This window comes from Pyrus communis, chromosome 2 (assembly GCF_963583255.1).
Source record: "Pyrus communis chromosome 2, drPyrComm1.1, whole genome shotgun sequence".
NCBI classification, from domain to species: domain Eukaryota; kingdom Viridiplantae; phylum Streptophyta; class Magnoliopsida; order Rosales; family Rosaceae; genus Pyrus; species Pyrus communis.
In genome coordinates this window covers 20,001,342-20,017,702 of record NC_084804.1, presented here as the reverse complement: position 1 = coordinate 20,017,702, position 16,361 = coordinate 20,001,342, and the positions used below count along the sequence as shown (strand labels likewise).

Sequence of the window (16,361 nt, the reverse complement as noted above, 5' to 3'; positions counted from 1 at the left end):
TCATCGCCTAAAATCTTTTGATTTTCCTTTTCCCAACTACAAATCTTTTTTTTTAATGTCTGTATATATTATCTTATATTTTTAATTATGATATTCTCTCTTTGGGTGCAAAATAATTATAGGCCCATTTGGATTAAACCCTAGCTAGCAATATATGTATGTTCCCCATTGTGAAAACCTCGTACCTTCTCTCTCTATCTCTATATAGCTTACACATCTCTAAACCCAACCTAGGTCTTTAAAACCCTTCAGCCTCAGCCACAGTCATTCCTCCTCTCTAATCTCTCTTTCAATTTTCCCATATTTGATCGGTTACAAAGCATAATATTAATGGAGATGAAGAGAGGAGAGGTTGCGCTTCAATGGTTTAATACTACAGCCCCGAACAACGACCATCTAGTCCTCTCCCCCTACATCTTCCCTGAAAATCACCTTCGTCACGATTCTCCTTCTGCTTCCTTGCCGGACATCTGTTGGGACCCTAGTCTGGGGAACGTTTCTTATCAAAACGCCATGCTCCCAAATCATCTATACCAAAACCCTAACCCCTCACAAAACACCAATCTCAACAATAATACTGATTTGGCTGATCAGAGCCAAAATCAGCATCATCTACCTGCTGCTTTGAATCGACTGAGCATTTCGAATAACAATTCTCATCATCATGATCATCAGCCTCAGCTAGGTGGTACTGCGTCGAATCTAAGAGCAAACAGCTTCTCAGGAGGTAATGGTTTTACTACTCAATACCCATCCCCTCATCATGTACAGGAGAAGGAGGAATATTTGGAGAGGTTGAAGAATCAGTATGTTTTGTTGATGGATCAATACGTGAGGCTTCATGGATCCCTTTCCAATCATGGTATCACTAATAACCATAATTTCAATGGTGCTCTTCCCCATTCTTTGTCAGTGGCACGCAGTAATTTTCCTTTGATAGAGGTGGAACCTATTTATACAGGAGGGGCGAGTCGGGGTGGGAGTAGTAGTACTTCTAGGCCAAATAATATTGCTCAATTTTCCTCTGCTGATCAATTTGGTGCTTATGGATATCATCCAATGAGGCCTAATAATTCGCTGCGAAACGGATTAACTAGCAGCCGCGGATCATCAACAAGGTATGCTAATGGGTCAGGACGACAGCGTCTAAGTACTAATTTCTCATCATCATCGTCATTGGAACAAAGGGGCCAAGTGATGACTAGTAATAATTTAATTACCAAAGATCATGATCATGCCATCAGGGGATCAAGGTTTGCTAATGGATCTGCACGGCAGCAGCATCCAAGTACTTTCTCTCTGACTTTAGAAGAAATAAGAGGCCAAATTGCTTTGGTGGCCAAAGATCATGCCGGGTCTAAATTTTTGCAGAAGAAGATGGAGGAGGGCAAGCCGGAGGAAATTGCGAACATTTTCTCCGAGGTCATAGAGGCGGATTTCCGTGAATTGATGGTTGATCAATTCGGCAACGAACTTGTTCAGAAACTTGTTGAAGCCACCAACAAAGAAGGACTGTCCAAAATGCTTGACTTGGTGATGAGTGATGAGAAAAAACTCAAGGACATATGCACTGATCAGCACGGGTACAAATGATACGTCATTGATATTTTTTTTTTTTGTAATTTTTTATTTCAGTAAGTGAGGGTGATGACAAATTCAAAATCTTCATTCATGTCGTAATGTAAAGTACTCTCTACCACCGAAGCTATAAGTCCTCAAAATTATTTTAAGTGAACCGAAAACCAATTTTTGATTGTACAGAAGTCGAGCAATGCAGAAACTGCTGGAGCGCGTTGAAACCCGAGAGCAACAGTCGGCATTCATGCGGATTCTGAAGCATATAACGATTCCCTTGAGCAAGACCCAGCCTGGTTATTATGTGATTCAAGTTTGCTTGAAACATTTCTCTCCTGAATCCGCCAAGGTAAGGAATGTGCTCTTCATATAATATATATATATATATATATATATATATATATATATATGTGTGTGTGTGTGTGTGTGTGTGTGTGTGTGTAAAAATTAAATTGATCAACCACTATTTTTATCGTGTATCTTATTAAGTATGATTGATTTAATTACTGCACTATCTATCATCTTATGGAGGAAGAAATTAAGGCTTGCAGCTAAAGGATCAATAATATATCATTTGTAAATGTACCCAGGATAAATTACTTGTTCAATGCACAAGGATAAACGTATAAGCTTTAAGTTTTGTTTAGCATTTGAATATGTATGACAAACTGGTATGACCTACTAATTTTCATGTTGGATAGGTGAAAACAGAGCTGGCTTGTAATGGGCACACATTTCATTTCGTCTTTAACTTTATATGCATAAAATGCATAAGAAAAAGTTTATCATTTGAAAAAAATTATGTACACATTAATTAGTTATATATGTACAATCAAGTCCAAAATATGATGTTGAAGGAAACTCAATATAATTTTTTGAACTACTAATTTTCCTGTTGGACTTGTCTTGCAATTTGTTCTTCATAGAGAAAGTATATACACAATCTTGTAGTTAAAAGCATCACCATTTTATTATCTTAATGACTTTTTTATTCTTCATAGAGGTGCGATATATAATGAAACAAGTGTGTAGTTAAAAGGATCAACCATTTTATTATCTCTAGTTGTTTGTTCTTTATAGATCTGATATATAATTAATGAAATAAGTTTGTAGTTAAAAAGGATTAATTATTTCATTGTCTTTAAGACTTATTTGTTCTTCATAGAGGGGCAATATAAAATGAGACAAGCTTGTAATTAAAGGGATCAACCATTTTATTATCTTTAAGACTCGTTTGTTCTTCATAGAGGGGCGATATATAATGAAACAAGCTTATAGTTAAAAGTATCATCCATTTTATTATCTTTAAGACCTGTTTGTTCTTCATAAACAAGCAATACATAATAAAACAAACTTGTAGTTAGAAGGATGAACTATTTCATTATCTTTTAAGAATTGGCTCTTCAATCGATAGAATAACAAGAAATTAGCACAGCGAAACATTAGAAGTTATGCATGGGTATGTGGCTAGCTAGTTCTTCAATACACACATTGGCTTTGGGATACATGTTGTAAGTGTATGCCACAACTTTCTAATACTTCGTATGTTTGGATAAAAATTTGTTAATTTTGGTAATGATTAATTAGTTAGATCTTAATTTTGGTTAATTTTGCACCTAAGTTGTATAATATGAATTGTTGTCATGGTATATTTTATATAGATTTTGTAGCTGAACTTACATAGTAGAGAGTTAATTTCCAATTATAGGTCTTTCAACTGCAAATTGTTATTATTTTGCAGGGTCTTCTGGAATTAGTATACGAAAACTGCCTTGCTCTTGCAAAAGACAAATTTGGGTGTTGCTTAGTGCAAAGTAGTGTTCATTATGCTTATACAGAAGCCAAAGAGCGTCTTGTGGCTGACATAACTGAAAATGCTCGAGTTCTCTCTGAAGATCCATACGGGTTTGTCCTCTAACCTACATGTTTGCCATATATGTAAATTGTTTTACGCTTAACTACATTTCTCAATTCTCAAGTGGAACAGTTCTGTTGATTTTGACTTCAGTACGATATGTGAGTGATGTAGTCATCAACGCAACGAGTAGATGGAGTGTACATACTATTGTTTGAGATATATTTACTTCTTTCTTGTTAACCATTCGTTAGGGTAAATTAGACCACCTCGTCATTTCATCTCGTTAGAGAACTGCGGGCAATATGTTGGCAGTCGTGAAATCACACTTTTCCCTTTAATTTGTTTTTGAACTTCCTTGGCATTTGGAATTTATCTGAAGGAACAATCATATGTTAACTTTATTTATAATTTTAAATAGGTCATATCTTAACTTGTATATCAGGTTGTTATGGTTATAGGCAATATAATAATGGGAGTTTTAACGAAACATTTTCGGTACTGTTCATTTTTAACGAAAATGACATTTTTACTCTGAAAAGTCACTCTTGATAAGTTTTCAAACCCTTTTCGTTAGTTTTCCTTCTAATATAACTAGCTTGTTAATTTGGACCGTGATTTAGGTGGACTTTGTATTACTAGATAGTGCTTAGATTAATCGGCCATAATGATCGGATTCGTCATACCTATTCAGAAAATGTCAGTGATTATTCCATATAGTTCCTGAACAGATAGCAATAATTCTAGGGTTTCTAAGAATTCAACGAAGATAAGGAGCTCGGATTGATTTCTATGAAAAATGAACTTGGTTGATTACAAAGGTACGTAATATCTATGTATACTTCGAGCTCATAATTACAAGTTAAATAATCTCCTATTCCCATCTACTTCCTTCCCCTCCTCTCACACATTGTTTTTTGTCTTATTGTCTTCATAAAAATAAAATCAATATAAGATGTTGACGTAATTTAACCGTGACAGTAAATAGGAGGGGAAGAAGGGGGAGAGAGATTAGGAGGGGAGAGAATCCTTCTCCCTAAATAACAAGGTTTAAACTATAGTAGAAACATAACATGTCTCTGGTATCTCACAAGTATTACCTTAATCTAATTGTAGTTGACACAAATAACATCTATGATACTATATTCTCTTTTTGTTTTTTACCAGGAACTATGTCGTGCAGTACATAATTGGATTAAAGAACCCGCGTGTTACAACTGACATACTAGCACAACTTGGAGGTAGTTTTGTTAATCTATGCATGAATAAGTATGGCAGTAATGTGGTTGAGAAGATCTTGAAAGAGGCTGGAGAAGAGCATGTCAATACCATTGTTTACGAGATGATTAATAGTCCACACTTTTTGGCTCTTCTTCAAGATCCTTATGGGAATTATGTTGCTCAATCTGCTCTGGGAGTATCCAAGGTAAAATCATACACAAAATGCTTTTGCTGCACTAACTTGTTAACTCCTTTGGGTTGATTATGGCAATATCCAAAAATCGATATGAAGGTAATCTCATTTAAAATGTATGGTGTTAGATTGATAATTCAGTACTCGGTGACATAAAATCTTATATATATATCTAAAAAGAGAGGACATTGCCTTGATACTTGTAAACAATTATTAAATTTAATAATCTTTCTTTCGTTAAGTAATCTTGGATGCCTCCTTTGTTGTTGGATTATTGTAACTTTCATGAAACTGTATAGTGTTTATGTGTCTATCTAATGATCTATTTGTCATTACATACTAGGTCACTTGACCAGTCACATAGCGATAGATAGAAACAATTCATACCGCTGTTGGATGAAATTTTTCTTCCTTATTTTTTCCCCGTTATATTAGAGCGAATCAAAAGTCTGATGTATTCTAATCTTATCTTATTACACAACCTACTTTGCTTTTTTCTTTTTTTTTTTTAATTCCAATACTTGGACATACATACCTTCGAAGAAATTTGAACTTTCCATTTTCTGTTACCTCTTATGTCCACTGATCATGTCTTAAAGGAATAAACAGTCATGGTTAGAGCGCTTAGCTCTCTATCACTTGTGTGCACAATCAAAAACAATTTGATACCAATATACATGTTGTAGTGATCTAATCTGTATTCGTTGTTGGCAAAGCAGGGAGCTGCTCATAATACTCTTGTGCAACTCGTTCGGAGCCATTACCCTTATCTCCACAGTCATCTTTACGGGAAAAGGGTGCTGGACAAAACCAGGGGTCACAGGCATCGTTACTAAATCATGTAAACCACAAAATGTAGCTTGACCAGCAGACGGAAGCGCCATAACCTTGCCGATTCTGGGCTTTTGTTATGTTGCATTATCTCTCTATCCCTAACTCTTTAGAGTCGACTTCTTATTGTTGTTGCTAGGCTAAATGTTTTAGTGGCAACCTTGTTGTGGTTGTTAATTATAGTATAATTGTATTAGGAGGACTAAACTTTGTTGTTGTTATGTTGTCTTTTTTTAAGGCCCTTGTGGTAGGGAAGTTAGCGTGGAGGAAGAGTTCATCTGCACTATAATATGGCATGTGTTTCAAGCGCTTGATGCACTAACCAAGCCATTAGGTGGATGTTTGTAGATTATGGAGGCTTCCCAATGTTGCTACGTTATAGAGATTTTGATCTCAGAATATTGATATATAATCTATGGTGTTTTTTAATATGTTTGGCTAAGATTTTAATTTTGACAGTTATGCATGCGTGAATAACTCTCAATTATTTATGTATAAAGTCATCAACAATCACGTGGGTGATTGTCGCTAGCATTTGACTTTGATTTTGTTGCTGCTACTTGCTAAAGAATGGCTTGAACTTATGTATTGAACTCGTAGAAAATTCAATGGAGATTGTCACTATTTTAAAAACAAACTTTATTATACATTCTTATCAACTAAATCAAATTATTCAATAATATTTATGTCAAAAAACAAAGTAATCAATATTTGTTACTCATGACGGGCCATATGATGGTGTAAAACTTCCCTTAGAGCAATTCCATCTTTAAAGATTTTGCACAAACACCTAGCGCATTTATCCACTCAAGTGAACAGTAATAGACCTCAATGAATAGTAATAGGCCCCTAAAACAAAAAATAGGCTGGTCAATTTTATTAGAATATTATTATTTTTTTATTATAAAATAATAAAAATTAATTTTTTTTTTTAATTTATGACTTTAAATTTTTTTTTTTGGAGGAAAAAACGTGGACCATTGATTTGTGATCGGACGGTCCAGTTTAAAAGTGAAATTCAATTTTTTTTTACCGTTGGAAATCCAACGGCAGAAATTGGGCCCCGTCACCCACCCAAGGGAGATGTTAGTGTGCCTGCGCCACTGGGCCCCGCCTCTGATTTTGTTGTCTGCTACTCGCGCCCATGCGCCAGGCGCAACAACACAGATGGCCCGGTCCCAAGGTCTGTTAAAAATGGGTTGGTCTGGAGACTAGCTTAGGCTGGGTGCTAGGCAAACACACGGGCTGGAGTGAATTGACAGGGTGCCAGCCTGGTTTTTTTACTAGGTGCTGGGCTATTCCACCTCCGGTGGAACTACTCTTAGGGTGAAGATTATAGAATTATTCTATCTTTATTAACTTTCAATTGGAATTGTCTACGTGTAAGTATTGTAGCTAAATCTAAAAAATAATACCAAAATTAGGTAATAAGTACCCTGAAATTAGATGATAAACACAAAACCAGATAATAATCTTGGAGTGTCTTTAACCATTTAGACTGACAGTTCTTTTCAATACAATTTATCCTAGTTGTGAAGAAGATTTGAACTCGAGTGCATATAACAGTTCTTTTGGATAACAATTTATCCTAGTTGTGAGGAAGATTTGAACTTGAATGCTTATAAGAGAGCAGGTCCGTTCTAATCATGGTGGCTACACCCAAGTCCCTTAACAGTTAATTTATTTCTATTTATTTATCTGGAACAAGAATAGCGGAGGATCCATATCTTGTAAGCGACAACACAAGGAGATGAGAAGGTGGACTCACAGATCAAAAAAAACATTCATTTAGGAGAAATCTCAACTGGTGTAACATGTTGACCAAAAACCAGTAACCCCCACATAGCAGAAACCTAACAAAACAATGCAAACAAACCACAAGACAATTTCAAATTTTCACTACCTCACTGGGGATTAATATTTTGCGAAAAGCTCACAGAGCTTTGTTTTTTCGTTAATACATGCATCGACACTATTGTCATACCATCTAGATGATGGTCTCAAAGATACCGTAAAAAGGCAGTAATACCTCTGAACTTCATACAAATCATAAACTAGGCCATTCCACAAAAGCAGGTGAATTTGTGACTCCGCAAATGTTGAAGGAAGAACAGCTCTGCTTTCCAATAACAACCAAAAGTCGCAAATGACGAAGGAAGAACAGCTCTGCCTTTTAATAACAACCAAAACAGATAGCTATGGCTTTACTCTGAATCTGATGAGTCGGCCTTGCTGCTTTGCCGGACACTCCTGGTTTGTGCACTAGACTTCATAGATGATTCACCTTCATAAAAAATGACTTGGGCTTTAGCCAACCTCTCTTCCAGTTCTTCTGTGCTGAAGTCGTCTTTCCCACCAAGCTCATCGAATCCAACCTATTGCAAAATGGACACCAGCCATTAGAAAGCAAATTATCAATTTAGTCTATGGTGTGCAAGTCCTTCCTATACATACCACATAATCATCCACTTTGGCATTCTTAATAAGAGCAATGGTCGGAAGAACAACAATCTTGAGCTTCTCCGCTAAGAAGGGACTTTTCTCAGCATTGATCCTCACAAAACGTGTCTCCATGTGTTGCTTCGCCAATATACTCAAGTGCTTGTCCACTACCTGCAAATGAAATGTACATATAAATTGTTTATCCTAACTTTTGAGTAAACTTTATCAGTAATGCAAGTACTCATTAGATAAAACCTAGGATATTTAACCAATACCAACAACAGCTAGAAGTGATATTGTAGAAGCCCCATATACATCTAGGTGATCAAACATTTTGGGAATAAGCACTGAAATCAGAACAGGTACTAGCTCTCTACAATATGCATCTAAGACAAAAGTAATACTTCTTCATGTCCAAAACATCCACAAATTTGTGAACATTGTCCATACATTTTAACTTCCAATCAACAAACCCCAAACAGAAAGACTTCCAAAAGCAACTCCAGAAGACGGAAAATGCCAAACTTCAAAACTATTAGTCTGCAGGTGTATGCTCAATAATTTCACCATATCTATCCAAATTATCAACAGGGTTCCGAAAGAACTCATCTACAATTTCCTTTTTTCATTCATATTGTTTCCTCTCTGTAAAGAATTGCATCCTCCCTTCTCCCTTTATACCCCTGAACTTCTGTGTGCCGCGAGAAACGAACCCAACTTAACCGATTATAAAGCGCAGCATCTACATCACTCCCTCCAATCACCAAATACAAAATTCAAAATTCAGTCCCTCATGCTACTTTCCACACTTCAAGCTCAGAAAACGCAACAGTTTACACTAAAACTACAACTTTTTTGCCGAAATTCAAACAATTACACCTAGAAAATACACCCCAAAACTAGAAGTTTAACAGAAAGCTTCAATTTTCGTACAATGGTACTTAAACAAAAAGTTAAAATTCAACCTTGCAGGGCCAATTTTCGCGGTAAAAGTGGCAGACGACCCGGTCGCTGGCCTTGACGGCAGAGAAGAAGTCCTTCTCGGAAGGAATCTCAGAGTACTCGCCATGTCCGAGGGAGATCCAACGGCTGCGCTTCTCCGCCATTTTCTTCATTTGCTGAAGCCTCCGCTCTCTAAGCGCCTCCAGATCGTCATCGTCAACTCGATCTAGGGCTGCGATCTCCTCGTCGAGCTTGTCCTCCACCGCCTTCGCAACCGTTAGCAATTGCTTCTCCAATATCTACCAGAAATCATCGAAAAGCTCAGTTTTTTAATGTACATATGTAAATGTATATAAAATTGAGAAGGAGAGAGGTTACCTCTTGAACCGCTCGGTTCTCCATTGTTGAATTGGATGAATTTGCAGAAGCTTTTTTCGGATGAAAAATGAGATTTCGGAGGGGGGAGAGAGGGAAAGAAAGAGGGCGGTCTCTTTTGTGTTCTGGAGGAGAATGCGATTGCAGACGACGCGTCTTGTTGTTCGGGGTTTGAAACCGAACTGGGCCTGTGATGAGCGGACCTTGTCCAACATGATCCAAAATCCTTTTTTATTTTGTTTTTAATATTGATATTCCCTACGTGAATAATGTTTGGTAATCCAAATTTGCAAACAATTAAGTATGATTAATAAAAATAAATACATTAATCAACACTTGTAATAATGCAATCATCAACAACTATATTATATTGTTTACAAAATTTGATCTAAAAAGTTGATCTCCGTAGCATTACCTTATCTACATTAATGGGGTGAGGAAAGTGAATTCAATTTCACAATGGGCTAACTATAATAATTTAGTTTGTATTCACCGTTGGAGATAATCAAATCAAAGATCCCTCACTTACAAAAAGAATAAAATTACCAAGAAACTGTAATACTATGTGGCCCTTTTTATGAAAGTGCTATTTGTACTGTATTTAATATTTATTGACTTGTATATCGAATTTTTGTTAAAGGTTAATTCAACCAATTGTATAGGTGGATTGAGATTTAGAATTTCCGCGTGGAAAAAAAAAACTTGGAATTTGAGACCTCTAATTCCCAAATTTAAATTCCATATAAATAGGTCTCATTTTCCCAATTTCTATGATTGAGAATTTAAAAATAACAAATTTCATATTTTCATTGTTCTTTTAAGCTCACCAAACAAGAAAATTCACAAATTCTAAAAAATAAAATCTCGTCATCAATTTCCGTCATTTTAAAATTCCTTAGTAATCTTAAATTTCTCCATCCAAACATAGTGTATTGGGTAATGCTAGGGAGACTAAATTTGTAAACAAAATTATGGAAACTAAAAGGTATGGAAGTTGTTGATTAGTTTATTACTTAAGTATTAATAAACGTGCTCATTCCTATTAGTTCATCATTTAGTTTGTAAATTGTTTTGTCTTCCTAGCATGACTCTTTTTTAAAACATGGTTGATGTCCATTAGTGGATTTGTTTGTGAGTACCACTAGACTAAATAATTATGTGTATGGTAGCTAACTTATCACAATTTTATGTCATGTTCAGTCAAATAAAATGCGTTTCAAAAATTATAATCATTTCAATTCCTCACTTTTCTTGCTAGCTTATTGTGAGGTTTAGTCCATTCCCCCACCCTCTTAGTGTACATAATATACTTTGTTAAAAAAAAAAGAATAATAATAAAATCTCACTTTCCCTGCATGTATTAACACCTGATTATTAGAATTATTCCAATCCTTAACTTCTTTCTGTCTACTTACATTGTCCATTACATCTTTAGAAAACACGTTTATTTCCCCTATCCAAACATAGTGTTAAAAAATTTGAAGGTTTGAGCTACTTATGCAATCTTCAATTTGATATTTATCAACAATCAATGACAAATTTATATATAGAAACAAGTTCGAATATGCTAATAAACAATAAATGAAAATCAATAATTTGGCACTGAACAAAACGAAATTAATATTAAACAGATAAACTGAAGATCGAGGCTTATGTACCGCAATGTCTTTGAAACAAAATTTTATCTCCGCTATGTGCTTGTAGTTTGATAGACGTCTACTTCAAACATTCTCAAACTTCATCTGAAGGGATAAGTCTGTTGAAAAACAAAAAGGTTAATTAAATCTGAAATTAATTTAATAAATTAAAAAATTAACCTAGATTTTGATAATTAATTATATATTAAAGGATGAGTTTGTTGTCCTTAAATCCTATAACATCCCAAAGTCCAAATCCAACGTTCAAGCCCAATTTGCTCCCAATGGTCAATCTTTTCAATTACTTTGTATGTGAAATTTCCCAACTTGACCAATGTGGGACAAGTAAGATAGAAAAAAAATTGCACTTAAAAGCTCCAACACCTTCCTCCAACCACTTAATGAATTTCCAATTCTAAACTTCTTTGTGTCTACTTACATTGTGTGATTTTGTTTCTCCAACTCCCAACCTCCCTTCCCTCCCCCTTAGGCCTAGCCATACAATGGGGCAAGTGTTAACATAATACCCAATTCCACCCTCATTCTCAAATCACAAACCTAATTCCACCCAAACCAAACTTCGACCACTCCATACATGTTGGCAATTTTTTTTAAGCATTTTATGTATTTTAAGAAATTTTGGTGAATTTTTACACGTAATTGACTTATCAAAGAATTTTTTTTTTCTAAATACGCTACTTATAATATTTTATCTGTTGTAGGCCTATTTGATTGAGCCATCTAGGGTTAGAGAGAGAGGGGTGCAACAAGCTTTAGGGAGAAGAGAGATTGATTTAATTGTAAGGTGTGTTTGATTCACCCCATTGTGCCTTTATTTATAGTAGTAGAAAGGGTAAAACCTTTCCCTTTAGGATTACAACATTTAATAGGTAATATAATCCTAATAAGAATATATAATATTTTCCCAGATTCCCTAGGATTTACACAATCACATTCCTATTCTAAATATGACTGCAACACTCCCCCTTGAGTGTGTAAATACTCAACAAACCATCGCATCAGATCTTCAGCAGACAAGTAGAATAGTTGATGAAGTCATCGGCACAACGGGTGATCGCGAGTCTCAAATTTACTTTGAAGTATGCATTTGTAAAAACTCACAAAAACCTTACTATGGTAAAACCCATAGACTAAGGAGAAAAGTAAGAAAATATGCATAATGTCTAAAACACTCGTCAAACTGGACGAAGGTAGTGAACTCAACGGAGTATGATCATCCCAGGATGGGTGCCTCATTAAAACCTAGTGAGGTAGCAAAAATCCAATGGGAAAAATGCTCCTAATCGTAAGGAAAAAGAGTACATTAAGATCAAGTGAGTATGCTTTAAGATACTCCCCTTGAGTTAGACATAACTTTTAAATAAGAAAACTACAAGCGATTCAACTCGGATAATTTACGCATACCGATTCCTTGGACGAGCTTCTGAAATGTAAACTTGGGCAATGACTTAGTAAAGAGATCGGCCAAGTTGTCTTGGGAACGAATTTGCTTGACTTTAATGTTCTGATGCTGCTGCTGCTGGTGTGAGTAAAAGAACTTCGGCACTATGTGCTTGGTGTTGTCTCGCTTGATGTATCCCTTCTTCAATTGCTCGATACATGTTGCATTGCCTTCAAAGATCGTTGTAGGAAAGTCAACAACTGATGTAAGACCACTAGTGCTTCGAATATGTCCCATAACTTCTCTCAGCCAAAAACACTCACGCGATGCTTCATGCAGGGCGAGAATCTTAGCATGGTTAGACGAATTCGCAACTAGGGTTTTGCTTGGTAGACCTCCAAGATATAGTGGTGTCTCCAACGGTTAAGACATAACCCGTTTGAGAACGTGCTCTATGTGGGTGAAATAGATATCTAACTGCGCAACCAACAAGGCAAGAATCAATCTGAGAGCTATAGGGGCGACAATACTCAGAGATTCGCGGGTATAGAACAAGCCCAAATCCATAGTACCCTTGAGTAGCAAAAAATGTCTTTAACACCATTTCGGTGTCTGCGTGTGGGCACATTGCTATATCTAGCCAATAGATTCACAATGAAGGAGATGTCGGGTCTAGTGCACTGAGCCAAGTACAATAAAGTCCCAATTGCACTTAGGTAAGGAACTTCGGGTTCCAAAATCTCTTCCTCATCCTCCTTTGGATGAAAGGGATCTCGTTTAGCATCTAGAGTTCGAATGACCATGGATGTACTCGAAGGCTTCGCTTTATCTTCATTAAAACGACACAACACCTTTTGGGTGTAGTTCGATTGATGTACCAAGATTCCATCCGAACAATGCTCGATTTCTAGGCCGAGATAGTATCGAGTTTTCCCAAGATCTTTCATCTCAAATTCTGATTTCAAGTGTGCAGCAATTTCCTCAAGCTCTGCGGGAGTTCCTATGAGGTTTATGTCATCGATGTAAACTACAATGATTGCAAATCCGGAATATGACTTCTTTATGAACACGCATGGGCATAGTTCGTTGTCCACATAACCCTGACTTGTCAAATATTCACTCACACAATTATACCACATCCGCCCGGATTGTTTCAATCCGTATAGTGACCTCCTCAGTTTAATTGAAAGAGTGTTTCGTGGTCTAGAACTATTTGAGCCAATCAATGGAAGTCCTTCTGGAACTTTCATATAGATTTCCGTATTTATATCCCCATAGAGATATGCGGTTACCACATCCATAAGTTGCATATTCAATTTTTCGGAAACTACCAAACTGATTAGGTAGTGGAATGTTATAACATCCATTACAAGGGAATATGTTTCCTTGTAATCAATCACAGGACGCTGAGAGAAACCTTGCGTTACGAGGTGTGCTTTGTATCGCATTATTTCATTCTTTTCATTATGCTTCCTCACGAAAACCCATTTGTAGCCAACACGCTTCACGCATGGTGGTGTAGGAACGATATGTCTAAATACTTTACGTTTCGCAAGCGAATTGAGTTAGACCTGGATTGTTTATTTCCAATTTGACCAATCGGTTCTACGTTAGCGTTCATTGATAGAACGTGGTTCAATGTCGTCGCTAAGCATGATGTCAGTAGCTACTAAGTACGAGAATGCATCGTCGACGATCATTTCATTCCTATTCCAAACCTCATCCAATACTGTGTAGTGGACTGAAATCTCACGATTCTCGGAAGGCCGACATGTTTCATCTGAAGCATCATCGTAATCTAGAATAACCTCATGCATTAGAATGGATGAGTGAACGATGGTCAGATTTAAACTAGGGTTACTAGTTGGTGCCATTTTCCTCTTCCGAGGTTGTGAATCCTTTGAACCAAGGGGTCTGATACGCTTCAAGGTCGGAGCAGATGATTAGTTAGCCGCCAATGTACCTTGCCGTGTAGAGGGTGCGGCCTCCCCACCTTTGGGGACGGTCCGGCCTTCCCATACGGGCAGTTGACATACGCAGGGTAAATCTATCCTTGCAGGTGTGTTTGCAGCGGGTATAAGTGATCTTGTCACCTTTGATAGATCATTAAAAGTATCCGGCATACTTTGAGCAATGCTCTGAAGATCTATAATTCAACGCACCTCAGTTTCAGACTGGGCAGTGCAAGGATCTAAATGAGACATAGTGGGAACATACCACGACAATTCGCAGTGTTCTACGGGAACGTTAGAATGCTTATCTCCCCCTAACGATGGGAAAACTGTCTAATCAAAGTGACAATCCGCAAAACGTGCGGTAAAGAGATTTCCTGTCAAGGGTTATAAATATCGAACATTTGATGGTGAATCATAACTGACATAGATTCCCATTTTTCTTTGAGGACCCATTTTGGTACGTAGTGGCGGCATTATTGGCACATAAATGGCGCACCCAAACACCCGTAAATGCGAGACGTCAGGCTCATATCCAGTGACCAACTGTAACAGTGAATATGGTTGGGTAACAGTGGGCCTCAGGCAGACTAACATAGCTGCGTGCAATATTGTATAACCCCAGGCAGATACCGGCAGTTTGGTTCTCATAACCAAAGTTCGAGCTATCAATTGAAGGCACTTTATGAAAGCTTCTGCCAGGGCGTTTTGGGTGTGAACATGGGGCACATGATGTTCCACATCAATCCCTACTGACATGCAATAATCGTCAAAAGTCTGTGACGTAAACTCTCCAACGTTATCCAATCGAGTCGACTTAATCGGATAATCAGGGTGGTGAGCCCTTAGCTTAATGATTTGAGCTAGGAGTTTAGCAAACGCGGCGTTGCATGTGGACAACAAGCAAACATGTGACCACTTTGTCGATGCATCAACCAACACCATAAAATATTTAAATGGTCCGTAGGTTGGTTGGATAGGTCCACAAATGTCCCCTTGAATCCTCTGAAGAAATTTAGGGGGGTCGTGAATAATCTTTGTATGGGAAGGTTGAATATTCAACCTCCTTAAAGAACGGCGTATCATGTCAAGTCCAGGATGTCCCAAACGGTCATGCCAAAGCAACAAAGTGTCCTGGAACTTAGGCATAGGGCTGGCCACACTGTGGGCTTCTATGTCACAAATGGTTGTGATGTACAACCCACTCGGCAAGCATTCCAACTTCTCGTGAATATGCTTCTGGCCATATTCGTATGAAGTGATACAAAGAAATTCAGAACCATGATCTTCAGTGGTTTCAAGATGATATTTATTATCTCGAATATCTCTAAAACTCAGCAACGTTCTTCCGGAACATGGAGAATAGAGTGCATCCTTAATGGTCAGAATTGTACCATTAGATAACATGATATATGCCTTTCTGTATCCTTCAATCAGGTTGGATGGGCCTGAGAGAGTTGTCGAATGAGCTTTCTTGGGTATGAAGTTAGTAAAATAGTGTCGTTCACGCAAAATGGTGTGCGTGGTTGCACTATCTGCCAAACAACTAACTTCCCCACTAGACATACCTAGAAATAAATTGATTGAATTGGTCACATGCAAAAATATAAGTCCACTCATTCAATTAAGCAATTCAAGAAATAATATCCATTCAAATAACAATCCATAATTCAAAACAAACCAAAACCAAACAAATTATTCCAAATACATAGAAAAGTTGTTCAAAATTAAACCATAAACCTAGCAAATTAGGGCGGTAGGGCTGGCCACTCCTAGTGGGTTCGGCCACTAGGGGTAAACGCCCTAAAAATATGTCTAATTTATTCATCCACATGTGTTGATGCCTCCTGGAAGTCTAATATCTCCACGGATATAGTTGCATCTTCCAGATGATCCACATGTGTAAAGTTAGACTCAGGAATTTGATCCACAACAA

At 37.0% G+C, this 16,361-nt stretch overlaps 2 protein-coding genes across 2 annotated transcripts; one reads left to right on the top strand and one right to left on the bottom strand.

The window, feature by feature from the left end:
* The first annotated feature begins 330 nt into the window (after window positions 1-330).
* Window positions 331-5,680, top strand: LOC137724927 (putative pumilio homolog 8, chloroplastic). The gene is made up of 5 exons (XM_068463566.1): window positions 331-1,583; window positions 1,762-1,924; window positions 3,317-3,480; window positions 4,598-4,856; window positions 5,564-5,680. The coding sequence occupies exons 1-5, from the start codon at window positions 331-333 to the stop codon at window positions 5,678-5,680; spliced, it is 1,956 nt and encodes a 651-aa protein (XP_068319667.1).
* A 1,857-nt stretch (window positions 5,681-7,537) lies between these two features.
* LOC137725961 (thioredoxin domain-containing protein 9 homolog) lies at window positions 7,538-9,575 on the bottom strand. The gene is made up of 4 exons (XM_068464806.1): window positions 9,438-9,575; window positions 9,083-9,358; window positions 8,130-8,288; window positions 7,538-8,050 (listed from the first exon to the last, which is right to left on the bottom strand). Exons 1-4 carry the CDS (start codon window positions 9,459-9,461, stop codon window positions 7,880-7,882), a joined length of 630 nt encoding a protein of 209 aa, XP_068320907.1. The 5' UTR covers window positions 9,462-9,575; the 3' UTR covers window positions 7,538-7,879.
* Window positions 9,576-16,361: the final 6,786 nt, after the last annotated feature.

Coding starts and splice junctions, on each gene's coding strand:
- LOC137724927 (XM_068463566.1), top strand. CDS start 331: ATGGAGATGAAGAGAGGAGAGGTTGCGCTTCAATGGTTTAATACTACA. Junction 1,584..1,761: donor ATATGCACTGATCAGCACGG/GTACAAATGATA, acceptor TTGATTGTACAG/AAGTCGAGCAATGCAGAAAC. Junction 4,857..5,563: donor CTGCTCTGGGAGTATCCAAG/GTAAAATCATAC, acceptor TTGGCAAAGCAG/GGAGCTGCTCATAATACTCT.
- LOC137725961 (XM_068464806.1), bottom strand. CDS start 9,461: ATGGAGAACCGAGCGGTTCAAGAG. Junction 9,359..9,437: donor AGAACCGAGCGGTTCAAGAG/GTAACCTCTCTC, acceptor GATTTCTGGTAG/ATATTGGAGAAGCAATTGCT. Junction 8,289..9,082: donor GCGAAAATTGGCCCTGCAAG/GTTGAATTTTAA, acceptor TTTCATTTGCAG/GTAGTGGACAAGCACTTGAG.